The 22,593-nt window shown below is 41.0% G+C and overlaps 1 protein-coding gene across 1 annotated transcript; it reads right to left on the reverse strand.

Moving 5' to 3' along the window:
- Positions 1-1,871: 1,871 nt before the first annotated feature.
- Positions 1,872-18,612, reverse strand: LOC124014111 (zinc finger protein 79-like). Its single transcript, XM_046328828.1, has 2 exons — positions 18,349-18,612; positions 1,872-6,027 (listed from the first exon to the last, which is right to left on the reverse strand). Exons 1-2 carry the CDS (start codon positions 18,512-18,514, stop codon positions 4,979-4,981), a joined length of 1,215 nt encoding a protein of 404 aa, XP_046184784.1. The 5' UTR covers positions 18,515-18,612; the 3' UTR covers positions 1,872-4,978.
- Positions 18,613-22,593: the final 3,981 nt, after the last annotated feature.

Genomic DNA, 22,593 nt, shown 5'->3' on the forward strand with positions numbered 1-22,593 from the left:
TACTTAATGATTACAACCATACACATAACATGATGCAGCCACCACTATGCTTGAAAATATGTAGAATGGTACTCATTAATGTGTTGTATTGGATTTGCCCCAAACATATTACTTTGTATTCAGGACATAAAGTAAATTGCTTTACCAAATTTCAGTATAAATTTACCAAATTTCAGTATAATTTTAGTGCCTTGTTACAAACAGGATGCATATTTTGGAATATTTGTATTCTATACAGGCTACCTTCTTTTCACTCTGTTAATTCGGTTAGTATTGTGGAGTAAGTGCAATGTATCTTTGCAGTGACTGGGTGTATTGATACACCATACAAAGTGTAATTAATAACTTCACCATTCTCAAAAGGCATATTCAGTGTTATTTTTTTTCTTCATCTACCAGTAGGTTCCCTTCTTTGCAAGGCATTGGAAAACTGCCTTGGTCTTTGTGGTTGAATCTGTGTTTGAAATTCACTGATCGACTCAGTGATCTTTCAGATAATTGTACAGTGAAGGAAGGAAGTATTTGAGCCCCTGCTGATTTTGTACGTTTGCCCACTGACAAAGAAATGATCTATAATTTTAATGGTAAAATCATTGCAACTCCACGAGGTGAGATCTTGCATGGAGCCCCAGGCCGAGGGAGATTGACAGTTATTTTGTGTTTCTTCCATTTGCGAATATTTGCACCAACTGTGTCACCTTCTCACCAAGCTGCTTGGCGATGGTCTTGTAGCCCATTCCAGCCTTGTGTAGGTCTACAATCATGTCCCTGACATCCTTGGAGAGCTCTTTGGTCTTTTCCATGGTGGAGACTTTGGAATCTGATTGATTGATTGCTTCTGTGGACAGGTGTATTTTACACAGGTAACAAATTGAGATTAGGAGCACTCCCTTTAAGAGTGTGCTCTTATTCTCAGCTCGTTACCTGTATAAAAGACACCTGGGAGCCAGAAATCTTTCTGATGGAGAGGGGATCAAATACTTATTTCCCTCATTAAACTGCAAATCAATTTATAACATTTTGGACATTCGTTCTTCTGGATTTTTGCTGTTATTCTGTCTCTCACTGTTCGAATAAGCCTACCATTAAAATTATAGACTGATAATTTCTTTGTCAGTGGGCAAACGTACAAAATCAGCAAGGGATCAAAAACTCGTTTCCCTCACTGTATGTGTGGGATACAGTGATGTAGTCATAAAAAAAATCATGTTAAATACTATTATTGCACACAGAGTCAGTCCATGCAACTTCTGTGACTTGTTAAGCTCAATTTGACTTCTGACCAATTATCTGAAAGATCCCTAAGTCGATCAGTGAATTGCCATAACAAATGGATTGAGTACTTATTGGCTCAGGACATTTCAGCTTAATATTTTATTAATTTGTAAACATTTCTAAAAACATAATTCCACTTTGACATTATGGGGTATTGTGTGTAGGTCAACATTTTTAAATTCAGGCTGTAACACAACAAAATGTGGAAAAGGTCAAGGGGTGTGAATACTTTCTGAAGGCATTGTAAGTATGCCCCCAATGCAATTCTGAAGTCTATACATCCACAGTGCGATTTCAACAGATTACATTTTTTTTGTCAATTAACTAATGGTCTTTTATTGATTTTATGTAACATTCCAACCTTGTCCAATTGTTGCATGATTCCAATATTTTCATCCATTTCAAATCGGGGACTTTAATTTTGAAGATGAACTGTTGATTCCACTAGTGTTGTTTACGACACACATGTTCTCCATTGTATGTGTGGAGTTGAGATTTCTCAGCAAGCCAGCGTATATTCCATTTCAAATCGTATTTTGTGACATTTAAATGTTATTAAAAAAACTTCTGTAAAATGGATGAAATAGTGATCACTGTTAGCCTGAACAGTTTATTAATAGAGTAGAACTATAGCTAGCGATCAGTAGATGTATATACACACCTATTCCACAGTTCTCTCTCTGGTGTAGTCCGCAGCAGTCTCTATAGCACCTCCGTTCTGCCAGCAAGAATAAGCAAGACCAATCAAGAATAAGACCATGACCTCAGCGATTTTCCTCCAAAATAAAAGTCCCGCAATGGTGAAAAATACAAATGGTCGAAATGTATAACATTTAGGGAAGATTATTTTTTTTCATATGGTTGAATAATGATAAATTAATCTCCTTTTTAAAGCACAAATAATATAGCATTGACATTCTTGTTAGGACTAACAACATTAAAAGTAATGATTTCTATTGTAGATAATTATATAAATATATAAAACATTAATTATATAAATAACAAAACATTTAATGCTACTATTAATAGTAATAACAATATTATAATAATCAACTTTGGAAAACACTTAAATCCTATTGTTAATTAGCCCATTCGCATTGTACGATGTTCAGTAAAGTTTTTCATATTGGACATACTGCTCCGTAGCACACCATTTCCTGTACATCGTGTTGCAGTAAAAGGGGGTCCCATTCTACTCAGGGGCACTGCTAGTTTCCAAATCCACAGTGTACAACCCAAGGAGCATCACTGCTCATTCTGCGGCCCTTAGCTTAAATGAAGTAGGTTTTTCATAATAGACATACATATTGCGTCGTACACAATTTCCCGTACATTGTGTCATTCTACTTAGAACCTCAGCTTTCCACATCCAGAGTTTATATTTTATTTTCTATTAAAAAAAAGACATGCACACGAAACAAACAATTATTAACCATTATCAATGATCTGCTCACAGAGGTCAAATAAGAAAATGAAAAAAAAAAAAAAAACATGATAAACAATGTTAATCCTACCAACAATGGCCTCTAGTCTTATGTCGAGGGCCTCCTTCGCAACAGGTCAAAATAGGTAAGTAGAATGTGTAAGAATACTTATGAGCTTACTGTACATTTGCATACAAAACACATACTTATTAGCTAGCCAGCGTGACGAAAACAGGCTGCATTTCTACATTTCAATGGGGCTAGCAAACAGCTAGGCTAAACACAATTACACCTCTGACAACGGCTAACAGCTAAGACCGTTTGGACATGCATGAAAGGGATGTCATCAATAGAACTACCTAGTATTCAGCCATCGGGTTACATCTGAGCCGCTCCAACATACGTATCTATGAGGCCGACAGTGTCCTGTTATCTAAAAGCTCACACATTTCACTGTAGCTTAACCAATAACCTATTAGGTCTTATGACAACGTCGCTTAACTTGCTACTTCACGTTTAATTATAGAATATCTGTAGACCTACTTGAAGCCCAATTACTGCCTGCCATTAGGCTACAATGGTTTGTTGAGCAATTACAAGAACCATTGTTATCATATCCTACTTTTAGGTCACCTTGATATTTTATAAAATGGCGACCTAGGGGAACGAGCGAGCGACTGACCTTCGGCTTCACTCGTCCTTGTTCAGTTACACAAACTGAAGAAATGCAGATTTGACATAAATCAAACATGGTAATACAAAATAGCACGAGAAAACACTTAGGATACATAACACATGGAAAGCTCTTCAGCCGATATTCTGGAATAATTTTTAGCACGGGAAAGCTTCTGTAATGACAGTTAGGTTTCACTTCGTAACGAGTGCACTGCATGGCGTTTTGGGAAACGGGCGTGACATCTGTCGTTAAGCCTAGGTTCCGACGCTAATCGGGAAACCGGGCCCTGATCACTACTGAAAAGACGCCGTAGTCTGGCTGAAGTTTCGTAACTACTTATTCACTCTACAAACAAGCACTAGAAGCTCTGACTATTGAACAGATGTTGTAGTGAATCTATAGTATTTTGACTACACAATTCCTACAAGTCTCTACATAGTCACTACTGCACAAATATGTTTTGTGTAGTGATTAAGTAGTACTTTTTTTCACAACGGTCAACACCACCACTCTGGTCTAGAAGGTCCAGTCCATCATTGGGACCGTGGTCCCACCCATATACAGGGCGTTTTCCCCAAGCAGTGCCCGAGAAAGGCCCGTAATATTATCAAGGACCCCACACATCCCAGCCACTGACTGTTCACTCCCTTAAATGTCGGGCAGACGGTATCAGAGAGTTGTGCCTCGGACCACCAGGCTCAGAGACAGTTCCTACCCAAAAGCCATCAGACTGCTGAACACCTGAACTGGCACTGACCACCACCAGCTCCTTTGCACCGACTCGCCACACCTTGGCACAGATGCACATACACCATGACTGCTGCTACTACTAAACATCAACTAATTATTGCTTAACTATTGCACAATTCAACACTTTGCTCTTCACATTCCCCTCCCTTAACACACGTGTAAATATTCTACTGTAAATTTGTTTGAGTGGCCTCCTTGCATTTATACTTATTTTATTGTTATTCAATTGAGCTGTATTATTGTTATACTTGTATTCTATTGTTGTTGCATTGTCAAGGAGGTGAACCTGCAAGTAAGCATTTTATTGTACACCATGTAGATCCTGTGCATTTAAATTTTAAAAAGGCACTCGCACATCTGCGCCATCTTTGTTGCAGGTGCATGGTAACAGTTGAATAAGATAAGATCAAAGAAGAAACCCGCACACTGCACTTGCTAGTATCACCGCTCTTGCTAGTATCACCGCTCTTTATTAAGCTTTACGTATCGGCCTCAAAGCTCTAACGAAGGCCTTGAGGCTGATACGTAAAGCTTAATAAAGAGCAACGATACTAGCCAGAGCAGTGTGCGGGTTTTCTTCTTTTTTCTTATCCTGTGCACATGACAAAAACTTGAACTTTTACTCCCATCTGACAGAAGACGTTACGTCCTAATTTTCTTTCTTTCCGCTTTTGTCCTGATTTCTTTCTTCGTGGACTTGATTCACGTGTTTCAGCAGATGAGCCTTACGAATGAATGTTCACCCACAAACTGAGCAACCGTGTGCTTATCACCTGTGTGTGTCAATATATGCCTCCACCCTTAAACCGTTTAGCTGTGACGACTGCTCCCCTCTGTATGAGTCCGTAACTGATCAGGTAGTATGATTGCGACTGAAGCATTTCCCACAGTCACCACAGCTAAATATTTTCTCTCCTGTGTGCGTCAACATATGCTTCCCTAGGTCACCCTTCTGCCGGAATCTCTTCCCACAGTCGCCACAGCTAAACGGTTTCTCTCCTGTGTGAGTCCGTATATGCCTCCCCAGGGCTCCCCTTTGACTGAAGGTTTTCCCACAGACGCCACAGCTAAATGGTTTCTCTCCTGTGTGAGTCCGTATATGTTCCGTTAGGTACTCTTTGCGATTGAAACTTTTCCCACAGTCACTACAGCTGAATGGTTTCTCTCCTTTGTGAGTCTTCATGTGCCTGGACAGATCTCCTTTGTATCTGAAGGTCTCGCCACAAACAAGGCAGGGTTTCCCACCCTGACAGAGTCGAACATGGGTCTTCAGTTTACAGGTGGAGTTGTAGTGTTTTTTGCATAAGCGGCATTCACTCTTCTTGGGGTGAGTCAAATGCCTCTGCAGGTCAGCTTTCAGAGCAAATGTTTCACCACAGTCATGGCAGCAGTGAATATGTATAGATGTGGTGCTGGGTTTAGAACGGCGTTCCCCCAATGGTGCGTTGGCATCCATTGGTGGGCTGCTGTAAAGTCCTACTGGGTGGCTGCTTACCGCTGAGCTGTGGCCAGAGGCATTGTTTTGATCACTTGGACGGTCACAAGGAATGTCAAGACCCTTTAGGTTGGTAACAGTGCCACAAGGTTTGAGATCCACTGGTGTAGAGTCACGCTCTCTGTTCTCCATAGTCTGGGTTAGGGGAAGAGTTAACGACTGAAGTGGGTCCTCCTGATCACATTCACTTTTCACACAGGAAGGAGTAAATTTGAACTCTATGATATCAGGCTCCAGCCCTTGAAGCTGTTCTTCCTCCTGACTGGTCCAGAGTTCCTCCTGTTCCTCTTTAATCTGTGTGTGCCCTGGGTCCTCCTGCCCCAGACTGTGGCTCCACTCCTGCTCACAGTGTTGCTGCTCAGGGGGAACCGCCTCTTCAGCGACAGCAAGAGAGAGCTGCAGGGAGCCTGGAGGGAAGGAGAGGAAGAGCAGAATGAAATAGAACACTTGAATCATACAGGTGAATTATAGATCTCTATGATCTATACAGCCTTTAGACGTGCCTGAAGGCAGATAGTGGACTATTTGCTCTCATTCGCACAAGCCCTAGGCCTATAGCCAGTTCACATGCCTACTATGAAATACACCATGGCTAATGTGTACCAAAAGTTCAGACACTAACTGTTAATAATCCTGACTTTCAATACGGTTTAGATACTATATTCACCCAAATATAAAAAGATACACTTTCTGCGTGTCGTTTTAACACGGATTCCGCATAGAAGTGCTTTGCGTTGCACCTTTACCTGAACTACGACACTTCCTGAGCTAATGGAAACAAGGTAGGGACACACAAACTTTGATTCAATCTTTGTAAAGTAAAATCTTTGTAAAGTTACTTTATGATAATTAAGTTGCGCATTCAAAGTTTCCAAAACTGTTCCGCAGTCAAGGATAAATTGTTCTTAGATAGACCGTTTCCAGCCCCGACGTTGCTATGCTGTCCCTTGGTCAACATCGTCATATATATATTTGTATTGATGAAAAACTAGACGTCCCTCGTCTCTCGCAAATGTTGAATAACATTTCATTTGAACTTACTCCACCGACTGTCTCAGTCTCTGGCTGCTGGTATGAACCGCTAACTCCAAAACCAGCATATTCTGACAGCATTCTGTTGTAGCCTTTACTACACAGTAGCAGGACTTGGTTGAGCTTGATGTGCCAGGGCAGCTTGTACACAACCCGAAGCCTGTCTGGTCTCATGTGGTATGAGACTGTAATCTACTACTATTGAGGTCAAAAGGCTAGGGCAGGGGACTAACAGATCAACGTCAAAACCAGAAATGTCTAGAAACCCCAGCCAATATAAATGCTATGCTAGAAACGTCTACAACAAATAAAAACAGCTGCATTGAACCTTTAAGACCTATATGTCTAGGCTTTGTTTGAAAAGTTTAAGTAGGAAATTGCATGCATTTTGGACTTTTGGAAAGAGCTCAGAGCTTGTTTTCCACTCACAGCTGTCCCCCAGTGTTAGTTATAAAGAGGAGATGGTAATGAAGCAATACAGACCAAATTAAAGTGTCAAGTTTTTTGCATGTTCTAGGGTTGGGCGGTATCCAGATTTTCATACTGTCATGCGGTCCTTCTCTCATCCCAGAATTTACAGTATTACCATAGTACACAAGGGGGTGCCAAAAACGCACAAGATACCATTTGGCGACTATTACCAGAACACTAACAAAATTTGTGAATTTCAAATTGAGGCTGCTTGCAAAATATGCTAACGAGCGCAAACGAAAAAAAATTAACTCATTGCAAAGACAGGCAATCCAGCTCATAAAGTTATACATATATAGATAGGAGCTACCGAATGTAATTTTTTATTGAGTTTGGATATTTACAAGCAAATGTGAACAAGAGACATTGTGCAAATAAACAAAGTTTCAAAAACATGCTTGTCTTAAGGAAGAAAAGTACTAGCTCTGGAGCAGCATGTGTACACGCTGTATCTGTGTGGAGTCTGGAGTCGCTAGGGCAAAGGGCCTGCCTGCTCGGAGATGATGGGAGAGGAGCGGATGGGCCGAGAACAGAGGAGGAAAAATGCAAGAAAATCAAGTTGTGCAGTGGCAGCAGTATAGATAATTCATCCAAAGGGCTTTGAAGGCAGAAAGCTAACACAATCAGATGCCATCACCTTATTAATTCAGCCACTTACTTAGATAACTAGCAAGTTAAACTTAGGGGCCACGTTAACACAGAGCAAAACATAAGGAAATGGATGATACACAAATCAGATGGCCATGCATCGTTTATGCAAAAAAGACCTTGCTTTTTCATTGTAAGCTCATTTACTTGTATGGCTGCCAGCCAAATAGTGTTTGCACTTCCGTTGTCATCTGATGACAATGAAGCCATTGTCTGCCGAATGTGTTGCACGAATGTATTTTCTATGAAGGAAAACGAGTTGCACGTCCCTGATCACTCTATTGAAGAAGAAAATTACGTTTGACTTTCAGTATAAAAACGCAACCCCTGTCAATACACAGCTGTACTGTTCCGGCTTTCTCCTGTTGTGCTATTTATAAACAAACACTTGACTGGCTCTATTCTGTGGCACTACTGTACGTTAAACTAAATAATGTAAAATAATGTGACAGGTAAAATGAAGAACGCATCTAATGTTTTGCACAAGTTGATTGCAGGTATTTACTTTAAAAGGAGCTACAAATATAAAAATGTAGAGAAATAGTTAACGGTATTTGCGGTATTGAAAAAAACATCCCGTGGCTATTTCCAAATACCCCAGTATACGGTATACTGTCCAAGCCTAGCGTGTTCTACTGTCTTGTTAAGATAGGGGGTGACTGGGACAGGTAATCCATCAAATGTTCTGGATAAAGTTTTTGTAAAACATGCACCTTACATCAGATCATCATGAAACTTTCATCGAGGTTTTGAAAGGTCTACAATTGGTTTCTCTTTTCATTGTCAGTATCCTTTTCCAGCGTTATGATATTCGCAACATCCAGGTAGGTAGCCTAGCGGTTAAGAGCGTTGGGCCAGTAACAAAAAGGTCGCTGTTTTGAATCCGAGCTGACGGAAAGTGACAAATCTTTTGATGTGCTCTTGAGCAAGGCACTTAACCCTAATTGCTCCTGTAAGTCGCTCTGGATAAGGGAGTCTGCTAAATGACTCAAATGTTAAAAATGACATCTTGATGCATCATACCTTTGCTTCAGAAGTCTTTCACCAAATTTGTTGAACTTGTTCTGAGATGTATTCATCAGACGTTTGCTGAAGCAATTGTTCATATCTTGAAAATCATGTGTTCTAGCTAAGATTATCTTGGAAATATATGCTGAAATGCATCTCATACATGGCCGGTACAGTTGAAACCAGGATTCTTCAGTTGTGCCAACCTACTGTTTCATCAGGGGCTGCAGGTAGTGTAGTGGTTAGAGTGTTGGGCCAGTAACTGAAAGGTTGCTGGATCAAATCCCAGAGCTGACAAGGTAAAACGCTGTCGTTCTGCCCCTGAACAATGCTGTCATTGTAAATAAGGATTTGTTCTTAACTGACTTGCCTAGTTAAATAAAGGTAAAATACATTTTCTTTATATCAGCTATCCATGTGGCTGGTCTCGGACAATCCCGCAGGTGAAGAAGCCAGATGTGGAGGTCCTGGGCTGGTGTAGTTACACGTGGTCTGCAGCTGTGAGGCCTGGTTGAACATACTGTCAAATTCTCTAAAATTATGTTGGAGGCAGCTTATGGAACTAAAAAAAACATTAAATTATTTGGCAACAGCTCTTGTAAACATTCCTGCAGTCAGAATGGCAATTGCACACTCCCTCAAATCTTGGGACACCTGTGGTATTGTGTTGCCTGACAAAAAGGCACATTTTAGAGTGGCTTTTTATTGTCCCCAGCACAAAGTGCACCTGTGTAATGATCATGCTGTTCAATTAGCATCTTGGTATGCCACACCTGTCAGGTGTATGGATTATATTGGCAAAGGATAAATACTTACTAACAGAAATGTGAACAAATTTGTGGAGAAAATTTGAGAGAAAAGCTTTTTGTGGGTATGGATCATTTCTGGGGTCTTTTATTTCAACTCATGAAACCAACACTTTACATGTTGCATTTATATTTGTTTAATAATATATATTTTTCCCTTGACGGAGTGATCCTAAATGTAAAAAAAAAAAAGAAAGTTCCAACTTATCCCACTCTCCCCCACTATGTTTTAGATAGATGAGAAGAGTGTTTATCAACAATCTGTGAATAGTCCAGGCAGAGGCATCATGTAAACAGGGGTATGCCCCCCCCCCATAATATGTCCTGTTTATGGTTTTAAAAATTTTAAATAAATCAACAAATATTTCTCAATAACAATACTAGTCACGTAGCAATTTTATAAAGTTGGCTTTAGCTAGGTTCCCCAATCTGCCAAACTCATAACTACCTATCAAGAAGCCATTTCAGGCTATCAATCAAGTTAGAGTAGCTAGCTTGTCTAACTATCTGAGCTGGCATGCCTGCTGGCAAGGTTGATATACTTTAGCAAGCAACAAATAAAATCAGAAAAAATAACTTCCAATCCTTTCAATCTTTTCCCCAGATTTTAGCAGCTACACAGAGAAACATATTTAGTTTATTTTTGACATATATTCGTTTATTTTTGACATATAATTTAGCATAGTTATTATGGCTATAGACTGCAGGAAAAAGCTGTTTCAGGACCACCCCCCAGCCATCCTCATGTACTTTGTTCCCCCTCAGATTTTTGGGGTGCTTGACACCCCTGAGTCCTAGAGTGTCTTTTTCAAATTAAATCCCTCCAAAATACACTGACTTCATCCAGTGTCCAGAAAGGTGGATTGGCAGTATAGGTACTAGGGTATAGGTACTTATTTTATGACAAGACTGGGGAATTACATAAAAAAGCCCCAATGTCACACTAATGCAATTCCACAAAATACACAACATGCGCAGCAGCAGATTATATAATTTTTAAATAGCATATTATCCAATTCTCACTTGGAAGCCTTCAGCCTAGTGTATTTACTTCACACAAAGTTACCATAAACTCAAAGCACACAAATAATTGACACTACAGGAGTGCACACGTGACCCCAATGCAGCTAATAAACCCTATAGGAAACCCCTTCAGTATAGCCTATAAAATAAAGTGTTCGGACAGTCACAAATTTGATAGGCCTATGCACAATTCTGTTAACAATTCAGAGAGGTATGAGGTCAAATTCCATTTTCTCCTGTCCTAGAACATAGGCTATTTTCATATCCAGTCCTAATCCCGCTGAAACTCCAAATCTCAAATCCCGACTCCTGTCTCGCATGAAAATTCCTAACTTTATTCTGTAACCCATAGTGGAAATAGTTTGTTTATCACACATTCTCTACTGAAGCCGTCATACGGGCAGCAAGTACAAGACAGTGCAGAGAAAATGGGAAATGTTTTAGCGCTATTTTGACATGCATAGTCGAGACGTGCTTGATAATGCAACCTCCTCTCCCGGTTACATAATGATGCTAGAAATGTTTGTCCAGTTGCAGGTGGTTCCACAAAAACCAGAGAGAACTCCGGAAGATAAATATTCCACTTTTTGTATTGAGTGAGGAATGCCTATTGCATGTGTGTAGATCTTTGTTTTGTTGGCACTGTGTGACTTGCGGTCTACTTCTACACGTCGCATTGAAACGAATAGCTCCTGCAAAGATATTGGAAAATGCTAGACGTGCGGGCAGGCAGTTAAATTGGCGAGGAATCTTGCTCTGCAGTAAGACATAAACGTGGATTTAATACCTTTCAGAATTTTCTATTTCTTTTTTTACAACCTGCAACTGGACACATCAACTTTTCCCTCGAAACGAGAATGAAGAAAGTATCGCCAAGACCAGGTTAGTTTAACCCATAAGGGTCTAAGTCCTGCCTACGCCGGGGGAAGGGGGTTTCTACTAAGATATAGGAATTGTTTTAAGGTCATACCAAGGACAATTTAGCTATTTGATTTGGAATACCCTCCCAAAATCTTGAGTGGCGGTGGTTGTAGATCTTCTTGGAATCATCATTTTACAGGAACATGAAGACTATCAACTGTGTACTGTAACAACTGTGTAGCCTCTCTGGATTAAAACCAAATTATGATAAGTGTACTACGTATTGGATCACTTAAAAAAAATGCAAATTTTACATTACCATGTAGTTTGTAAAAATAGACAAGATCTTGCTTCCATGGAAAGGAAATACCTGTCCATTTGTGGAAAAATCACCCTGATTAACTCTTTAGTCATATCACAGTTGACCTATTTGCTAATGGTTTTGCCTACACCTAGTGACCTGCTTAAAATATTCAATTTTATTTGGAACGGTAAACCAGGTAAAATTAAAAAGGGCCTAATATGAATTCGGAGGGCAGAAATGATTAAATATTAAAGCATTAGACCTCACACTAAAGGCATCAGTCATACAAAAGTTATACTTAAATCCAAACTGGTTCTCTATTAAATTGGTACGAATGTCTCATCCTATGTTCAAGAAGGGGCTTCTTCCCTTTATTCAGATTACACCGGCCCACTTTCAATTGTTTGAAAAGGAAATAATCTCCAAAATATCTTTATTTATTTTTAAACAATATCTTTATTTTTTTTAAACAAGCCTAAGAAGGTTGGTTGCAATTTCAGTTTAATCCACCTGAAAAGACAGAACAAATAATACAACAAATATTGTGGTTAAATTCAAATATACTTATTGATAAAAAAAAACTATTTTTCGAAGAAATTTTAAAAAACGGTATAATTTTTGTTGTGAATGATATCATAAATAGGACTGGTGGAGTTATGTAACACATGCAGCTAACACAGACATATGGACATGTCTGCTCTACCCAAAATTACAACCAATTAATTGCAGCATTACCACAAAAATGGAAGAAGCAAGTAAAAGGGGGAAAAAGTCAGCCCTGTATTAAGGAACAAATGGTTAAAGAAAAGTGTGATAAATAAAAACATATACAAATTTCATTTAAGGACCAAAAAACTGACAGCTGTGCCATATAAATTGCAAAATAGTTGGGAAGAGATTTGCGATGTGCCCATTCCATGGCACATGGTTTATGAATTGATACGCAAAACAACGCCGGATGCAAAACTTTGAATTTTTCAATTTAAATTACTATACAGAATTCCTGCAACTAATCGAATGTTATATATATGGGGGATACAATCTTCCCAGCTCGGCAGATTCTGCTGTGAGGAGGCAGAGTCATTAGATCATTTGTTGGTATTGTCCATATGTAGCTCGTTTTTGGTCACAGGTCCAGGAATGGCTGAAGAATTGCAACATTTGCCTAGAACTAACGCTGCAGACAGCAATACTGGGTGATTTGAACAGCCATAGTCAATAAATTTATAATATAAATTATTATTATTTTAGCATTTTTATTTTATTTTTTACAATCTGTAGAAGCTATGAGAATAGATAATAGTCATTACCGAAGCATCACAGCACAGTTGAAAATTATATGGCAAATAGAAATCCAAAATGGATGATGTTGAGAGATAGATGGGAGAGGTTGAATGGAGCTGAAGGGTTGGACTAATAGCAAGATAAAACATGTAGAACATACGGGGTCTGTAAAATGTATATAGGTTCAGAACTTTTGTGAAATAGCATAGTTACAAATAGAAATCAAACTGGATGGACAGAAATAGAGGAAGGACTAAAAACAAACAAAAAATAACTATTGTAAAATAGACTGAATGTAAAATGTGTAAATGTAAATGTAAATTGAAGGTAAAAGCCGAAGTGTTTATTAGTTTACTCCAATTGGGGGATCGGCGGTAGGGTTTGCGGGGAATAATAATAAAGGTATATTCTTTTAAAAAGTATGTATGTCTATATAGGTATATGTGTATGTATATATGTGTATATGTATGCATGTGTGTATGGATATATATATACCCAAAAAATATATGGGGGATTGGAAATTATGCAGACAATTACATTGATGGAACCAATATTCTTTCTGCAATATTTAGCTGATCCACACCTTTAAAAACAAAAACAAAACAACAACTGTGTAACCTACGCTTTACAAATACATCCTGCCAGATCACTTATGTGAGGCATATAATTACGTCTATATTGGTAGAATTCTCACATCATATGCATGTGAGAATATATGTTATATGTACACCATATATACACACAAAAGTATGTGGTCACGCCTTCAAATGAGCGGATTCAGTTATTTCAGTTGCTGACACACCAATTGCTGTGTATAAAATCGAGCACCCGGCCATGCATTCTCCATAGACAAACATTGACAGTAGAATGGCCTTACTGAAGAGCTCAGTGACTTTCAACGTGGCACCATCATAGGATGCCATCTTTCCATCAAGTTAGTTCATCAAAATTCTGCCCTGCTAAAGCTGCCCCAGACAACTGTTAGCGCTTTTATTGTGAAGTGGCAACGTCTAGGAACAACAACGGCTCAGTCGCAAAGTGATAGGCCACACAAGCTCGCAGAACGGGGGTTCCAAGCAGAACGGGAGTTCCAAGCCTACCAAGTTCCAAGCTGCCTCTGGAAGCAACGTCAACACAAGAACTGTTAGTTCGGAGCTTCATAAAATGGGTTTCTATGGCCGAGAAGCCACACACAAGACTAGGATCACCATGCGCAATGCCAAGCTTCGGCATGGTGTAAAGTTCACCGCCATTGGACTCTGGAGCAGTGTAAACGCGGTCTCTGGAGTGATTAATCACGCTTCCCCATCTGGAAGTCCGACGGACAAATCTGGGTTTGGCGGATGCCAGGAGTATGCTACCTGCCCCAATACATAGTGCCAACTGTAAAGTTTGGTGGAGTAGGAATAATGGTCTGGGCTAGGCCCTTTAGTTCCAGTGAAGGGAAATCTTAATCCTACAGCATACATTGACATTATAGACAATTCTGTGCTTCCAACTTTGTGGCAACAGTTTGGGGAAGGCCCTTTCCTGTTCCAGCATGACAATTCTCCTATGCACAAAGCGAGGTCCATACAGAAATGGTCTGTCGAGATCGGTGTGGAAGAACTTGACTGGCCTGCACAGCAGTGTATATGCAGTGTATATATAGCTGCGTTTTCCATTAGCTAAGCCGTAAGTTGGGTATATTCCATTCCAATGATTAGCTTACTATTGACAATTTCCACAGGAACCCTTGTCTTGTTTTTCGTGGAAAAAGGCATTAAATTGCTATCGAACACTAATGATGTTTTCAAACAGCAAGACCAAGATCAACATGGCAGTGTTGCCATTGATTTATCAAAGTTGTTCTTTATAACGTCTAAATAAAACATGTCTAGTGCAACCCCCATATCAAATCAAATGTGTATATGACAGATAAAATTTGATTTGATTTGAATTGCATTTGTCACATGCGCTGAATACAACTGGTGTAGACGTTATAGTGAAAGGCTTACTTAACTGCATTGTTGGTTTAGGGCTTGTAAGAAAAGAAAAAGTAAGAGATAAGAATAACAAATAATTCAAAAGCAGCAGTAAATAACAGTAGCAGGGCTATAAACAGGGGGTACCGGTACAGAGTCAACGTGTCAATGTGCGGGGGCTCCGGTGACGAGGTAATTATGTACCTGTAGGTAGTTATTAAGGTGGCTATGCATAGATAACAGCAGCAGCGTGGGGAGGGGGGGCAACGCAAATAGTCACACACTCACTAAATGCAGGCGAAGGCTGCAAGATGAAGTCCTGTTTGGCCCTGTCCGGGGGTGTCCTCGGATGGGGCCACAGTGTCTCCTGACCCCTCCTGCCTCAGCCTCCAGTATTTATGCTGCAGTAGTTTGTGTCGGGGGGCTAGGGTCCGTTTGTTATATCTGGAGTACTTCTCCTGTCCTACTCATTGTCCAGTGTGAATTTAAGTGTGCTCTCTCTAATTCTCTCTTTCTCTCTCTCTCGGAGGACCTGAGCCCTAAGGACCATGCCTCAGGACTACCTAACATGATGACTCCTTGCTGTCCCCAGTCCACCTGGCCGTGCTGCTGCTCCAGTTTCAACTGTTACTTACTGCCTTATTATTATTGGACCATGCTGGTCATTTATGAACATTTGAACATCTTGGCCATGTTCTGTTATAATCTCCACCCGGCACAGGGAGTTTTTCCTAGCCACCGTGCTTCTACACCTACATTGCTTGCTGTTTGGGGTTTTAGGCTGGGTTTCTGTACAGCACTTTGAGATATCAGCTGATGTACGAAGGGCTATATAAATACATTTGATTTGATTTGGATTTGAAGTTGGTGAAGAGCAACAGAAAAAAACTTGCAGTCAACTTCATGACCTTCGATCACGATTTTTTAAAGTTCACGCAGTCAACATGTCGGCAAATCGAACCATTTTCATCCCCATAACGCGACAAATTTTGAAAAGACACAAAAGTGTTCTGCTCAAACGCACCCATTCACTTTCAATGTAAGGAAAGCGAGAGAAACGGAGTGGGTGGGGAACGTTGAGCGATGCGAGCATGGGCGAGTGAGCTGAACAGGGCGGGACTAAAGTTGGGGAAAGCTGAACGTTGTGCAAATCCTGCCCGATATTGCGGTGCAAGTGACCAATCAAAGCTCACCATAGCCTCCAACCCCAAATGGATTGGCTGACAATGGCTGTTGATAGGTAGCACTACCTAGGTTGCTTGCTAGCTTGTTAACGTTAGCACCCACATGAGGTCACTAGGCGAGTGTTGATTGTATAGTGTATCTTACGCAAACGGAGCGCAACAGAGTACGTGAAGGTGGTTTTAAATCACAAAATGGCTGGCCCTTTGCAGTACATAGTCCTGCCTACGTTGTTTGCATAGTCCTCCTACAGAGTTTTCTTTCACTCAAATATTGAAAAAAGACCACGCAATTCCTTGTGCAGCGGTGGGGGCAGTGTTGAGTAATATGAAGCTCTGTATTTTAGACGAAACTCACTTTGGTTGAAAATGAAACCAGGAAAATTGATTTTGTTCTTCTTTTTGCACAAAGACAATAATTGTAAATATATCAACTGTAATTGTAAAGTAATTGTAAAGTCCTCAACTGGCAGCTTCATTAAATAGTACCCATAAAACACCAGTCTCAATGTCAACTTCTAGGCAGAGTTCCTCTGTCCAGTTTCTTTTGCCCATCTTAATCTTTTTTTTTTATTGGCCAGTCTGAGATATGGATTTTTCTTTGCAACTCTGCCTAGAAGGCCAGCATCCTAAAGTCGCCTCTTCACTGTTGACATTGAGACTGGTGTTGAGCGTGAAAAACCCAACAGCGCTGCAGTTCCTGACACACTCAAACCAGTGTACCTGACACCTAATACTATACCCCTTTCAAAGGCACTTGGATCATTCACCCTCTGAATGGCACACATACACAATCCATGTCTCAAGGCTTAATAATAATATATATATATTTTTTTTACCTGTCTCCTCCCTCCTCAGCTACACTGATTGAAGTGGATTTAACAAGTGACATCTATAAGGGATCATAGCTTTCACCTGGATTAACCTGGTCAGTCGGTCATGGAAAGAGCAGGTGTTCCTAATGTGTAGTACACTCAGTGTATATCAACAGGACAGTATAATTACATACACTTTTCAAAGCACTGGTATTGAGTTCAGATTTGTGCACAAGATAAAAATACATGCACGAGACGCGGTCATTCTTGCCGAGCTCGTACACGCGTTTACATGGTTCTGTGCATGCTTCAGGTGATAGAAATCTGATCTCAATACCAGTGCTTTGAAAAGTTTATGTAATTACACTGTCCTGTGGATATGTCTCACATTCCTACTATCATCACCCGGACGACCGGTAAAGTAGGTTCAAATATAATTTAATCAACATTCCGGCTTGTGGAGGTGGAAACCATGCGTTTGATGTATTTGTTACCATTCCACGAATTACGCTCCAGCCTTTACCGCAAGCCCGTTCTCCCCAATTAAGGTGGCACCAACCTGTGCAAGAAGCTGATTAAACAGCATGATCATTATACAGGTGCACCTTGTGCTGGGGACAATAAAAGGCCACTTTAAAAAATGTGCAGTTTTACCATACAACACAATGCCACAGAGTTCTCAAGTTTTGAATAAGTGTGCAATTGGCTTGCTGACTGCAAGAATGTCCACCAGAGCTTTTGCCTGATAATTAATGTTCATTTCTCTACCATAAGCTGCCTGCGAAATCGTTTTTGCGAATATGACAGTACGTTCAGACGACCTCACAACAGCAGACCACCTGTAGCCACACCAGCCCTGGACCTCCACATCCGGCTTCTTCACCTGCAAGATCGTCCAAGGGAGGGTGCTGAGAAGTATTTCAGTCAGTAATAAAGCACTTTTGTGGGGGAAAACTCATTCTGATTAGCTGGGCCTGGCTCCTGAGTGCGTGGGCCTGGCGGCCAAGTGGGTGGGCCTATGCCCTCCAAGGCCCACCCATGGCTGTACCCCTGCTCAGTCATGTGACATCCATTGATTTGAGCCCAATTAATTTATTTCAATCGACTTATTTCCTTAAATAATCTGTAACTCAGTAAAATATTTGAAATGGCGGCATGTTGGATTTATATATTTGTTCAGTTTAGCTATTTCAATAAGCTTTTCGTGAAAGACAGTGAAACTTACAATAAAACTGTACTTTAAAATGGATTAAATAGTGCTCACGTTTAGCCTAAACATGTTATTAATTGAATAAGATTGTATCTAGTTATCAGTAGATGTACATACGAACCTATTCCACATAGTTTTATCTCCGGTGTGATTCGCAGCATTCTCCGTAGCCGATCATTCTCCTCCTGGTACTCCACTACCGCTTTCTCAACTGCACCAAAAATCTCCACAGCAGCCTCCGTTAAGCGCTCATTTAAAAACACACGAAACGACTGTAGTTTAGACATTTTCAGTCGAATGAGAGTTGGGGAGCCAATTTAGTTCGGGCTGTGGGTCTTTCTTTACTATACAAAAAAATTGCTAATTTTCTCCTATGGTGTTATGGCTTCTTCTTCTTCGACGATGGGGTTTAACGGCGAATGGCATCCGTTGTTAATGGCGCATTACTGCCACCAGCTGGACAGGATATTGAATAAGAAACCACAACAAACATTGCGGGAAAGCGGGAAAAACGACATACAAAATTAAATACATCAACTATCAAAATCCATCCCACTTCTTTAATCACAATCCAGTAAAAAAAATACATTCCTACACAGGCTCAGGGATTTCTTGCACAGTCTCGGGTGTGAAATCACAAAGACCCAAACTTTCAACTGCATTTCACAATGATTCCAATTTTCTTAGACTTGTTTTCCGCGTGTGCTGTACAGTTTATGACCATTACAATAAATAATACAAATACCACCTTTTTAACATATAGCATTGGTCGTGGTGGCTCTACTACCATTGTTTCTTCCCCACCACGTTTTCCTTCCAGTCTTCTCACCGCCTCCAGATAGGAGACACGCTGGACACTCCTTACCCTTGCCACTTCATTCTCCTTCACCCCAACAGGGCACTCCAGGAATACAGGTGCATGTTCACTTCCACAGTGGCAGCATTTCACTTTATCTGGCATACAATACTCTTCCCTTCTGCACACACATGACACATTAACAAATATGTTATATTCATGACACTGAAGGGGCTTGTGCACAAAAGCTCTTACATGGTATCTCACGAATCCTAACTGTATATGTTAATTTATTTTCTCCATCCACCATACAGGTCAGTCGACATTCCAGTCTGGCTTCTTCTTCTTTTGCGGGTTTTATGACAGACTACAATCCAAATGGTTTATTACTGCCACCAACTGGACAGGGTTGGAAAAAAAACAATGTAAAAATAAAACCCATACGTGATAGGAAAAACGAACTTAATCCACCCAACATAAGACAATAAAAAAAATCATTGACAAAAACAAAACCCCAGACTCCCACTTCTTCCTTCCTTTAAATCTCCATATCTCCCTTCTCAAGCTCTATAACCTGCGAGGGTGGTATGGCTTGAGACAATAATCTATGCAACTCCTCCTCCGAGAAGACTTTCAGTCCCAGGAACCGTTCTGCTGCATCCACAATGATATCTGTTTTCCATGAGTTCCTCTCCCCCTTGGCAGGGGCCATTAATCATCATAGCTATAAAGGCCACAAAGTCCACATTTTTAACCTATAACATATCTGGGTCCTGCTGTTAAATGAAAACCTCTGCAGCCTTCGGTGAAGGCCTATCCACCCCCATGGACAATTCAGGGGCACCAATCAAACCCTCAACCCTTTTACCAGCTGCTGCATATGAAATACTCTGGACAGCCCTGACTTTGGCCACCTCATTCTCTTTCACCATGGTTGGGCATTCCAAAGACGTGGCTTCATGGTTCCCAACACAATTGCAACATGTCACATTTTCATCACTTTTAAAACACATGTTAAGATCTTTTCCACAACCTGTCTTCTTGTCTTCTTCATCTTGTCTTCTCCCTTCTGCAAACACTTGAAACATGTCAAAAAGCTTTACAATGATAACACTGCATTGGTCTTGGAACAAATACTTTGACTCCGTAGTCTACACTTGAGTAGGGCAAGACTCCATATTTAAAAAATGAAATAACAAGACTTCACGTTTTTTAAATTCACCACACGATTCATCCAACGAGCATCAATCACTCCAATCCCTGCAACATCGACTTCCCACGAAACGCCAGATAGTACCCCCTTTGAGGGGTTCCCTGTTCCGAAGAGGCACACAGAACACATCAAACTTCTCAAATCTGATGAGACGCAACACACCCTCCTTCTGGTACGGCAACCACCCTCTGGAGAGCCCTGCGGTTGCAGGTGGTGCAGTCTGCCCAACACATCATCGATAGCATACTAACTGCCCTCCAGGACAGCTACAGCCCCCGATGTCACAGGAAGGCCAAAATGATCATCAAGGACATCAACCACCCAAGCCACTGCCGGTTCCCCCCGTTATCATCCAGAAGGTGAGGTCAGTACAGGTGCATCAAAGCTGGGACCGAAAGACTGAAAAACAGCTTCTATCTCAAGGTCATCAGACTGTTAAATAGCCATCACTTAGAGGCTTCCAACCGGTTACTCAACCCTGCACCTTAGAGGCTGCTGCCCCATGTACATAGACATGGAATCACTGGTAACTTTAATAATGTTTACATACTAGTCTTCTCACATCAACACCATTATCCCAGAAACCCTAGACCTACTACAATTTGCATACCACCCTAACAGATCCACAGATGATCCACAGACGAAGAGGCAAAAACAGACGTACCCCCATCTCAACGTCCCCTAAAGGCTAACTTGCTAGCCCCGGTCTTCTAACTGCTAGCCTGCCTGCCCCAGTCTGCTGACTGCTAGGCCCTGCTAACTGCTTGCTTGATAGCCCGGTCTGCTAACTGCTAGCTTACCAGCCCCGGTCTGCTAACTGCTAGCTTGTTTAGCCCCGGCCTACTAACTGTTAGCTTAGCCAACCAGCCCAACCACTCATTGGACCCATATGTTCACTTAGCTACGCATACCTCTCTCTAATATCAATATGCCTCGTCCATTACTGTCCTGGTCAGTGATTACTGTCTTATTTCACTGTAGAGCCTCTAGCCCTGCTCAATATGCCTTAACCAACCATGTTGTTCCACCTCCTACATATGCGATGACATCACCTGGTTTAAACATCTTTAGAGACTATATCCCTCTCATCATTACTCAATGCCTAGGTTTACCTCCAATGTACTCACATCCTACCTTACCTTTGTCTGTACACTATGCCTTGAATCTATAATATCGTGCCCAGAAACCTGCTCCAGAAACCGTGCTAGACGGCCAGTTCATATAGCATTTAGCCGTACCCTTATCCTACTTCTCCTCTGTTCCTCTGGTGATGTAGAGGTTAATCCAGGTCCTGCAGTGCCTAGCTCCACTCCCACTCCCAGGTGCTTACATTTGTTGACTTCTGTAACCGTAAAAGCCTTGGTTTCATGCATGTTAACATTAGAAGCCTACTCCCTAAGTTTGTTTTACTCACTGCTTTAGCACACTCTGATGATGCCTGGCTATTCTTAAATAAGCATGCCCCATTAAAAAAAATGTAGAACTAGGAATAGATATATAGTCCTTGGTTCACTCCAGACCCGTCTGCCCTTGACCTGCACAAAAACATCCTGTGGCGTTCTGCATTAGCATCGAATAGCCCCCATGATATACAACTTTCCAGGGAAGTTAGGAACAAATATACACAGGCAGTTAGGAAAGCTAAGGCTAGCTTTTTCAAACAGAAATTTGCATCCTGTAGTACCAACTCAAAAAGGTTCAGGGACACTGTAAAGTCCATGGAGAATAAGAGCACCAACTCCCAGCTGCCCACTGCTCTGAGGCTAGGAAACACGGTCACCACCAATAAATCCACTATAATTGATTTTTCTACGGCTGGCCATGCTTTCCACCTGGCTACCCCTACCCCGGTCAACTGCCCGGCACCCTCCACAGCAACCTGCCAAAGCCCTCACCATTTCGCCTCCAAATCCAGATGTCTGATGTTCTGAAAGAGCTGCAAAATCTGGACAACTACAAATCAGCCGGGCTAGACAATCTGGACCCTCTCTTTCTAAAATTATCTGACGAAATTGTTGCAACCCCTATTACTAGCCTGTTCAACCTCTCTTTCGTATTGTCTGAGATTCCCAAAGATTGGAAAGCTGCCGCGGTCATCCCCCTCTTCAAACGGGGTGACACTCTAGACCCAATCTGCTTACAGACCTATATCTATCCTACCTTCTCTTTCTAAGGTCTTCAAAAGTCAAGTTAACAAACAGATTTACCGACCATTTCGAATCCCATCCGCTATGCAATCTGGTTTCAGAGCTGGTCATGGGTGCACCTCAGCCATGCTCAAGGTCCTAAACGATATCATAACCGCCATCGATAAGAGACATTACTGTGCATCCGTATTCATCGACCTGGCGAAGGCT

This window comes from Oncorhynchus gorbuscha, linkage group LG25 (assembly GCF_021184085.1).
Source record: "Oncorhynchus gorbuscha isolate QuinsamMale2020 ecotype Even-year linkage group LG25, OgorEven_v1.0, whole genome shotgun sequence".
Classification (NCBI taxonomy): Eukaryota; Metazoa; Chordata; class Actinopteri; order Salmoniformes; family Salmonidae; genus Oncorhynchus; species Oncorhynchus gorbuscha.

Coding starts and splice junctions, on each gene's coding strand:
- LOC124014111 (XM_046328828.1), bottom strand. CDS start 18,514: ATGTCTAAACTACAGTCGTTTCGTGTGTTTTTAAATGAGCGCTTAACG. Junction 6,028..18,348: donor GATAAAACTATGTGGAATAG/GTTCGTATGTAC, acceptor CCTTCCCTCCAG/GCTCCCTGCAGCTCTCTCTT.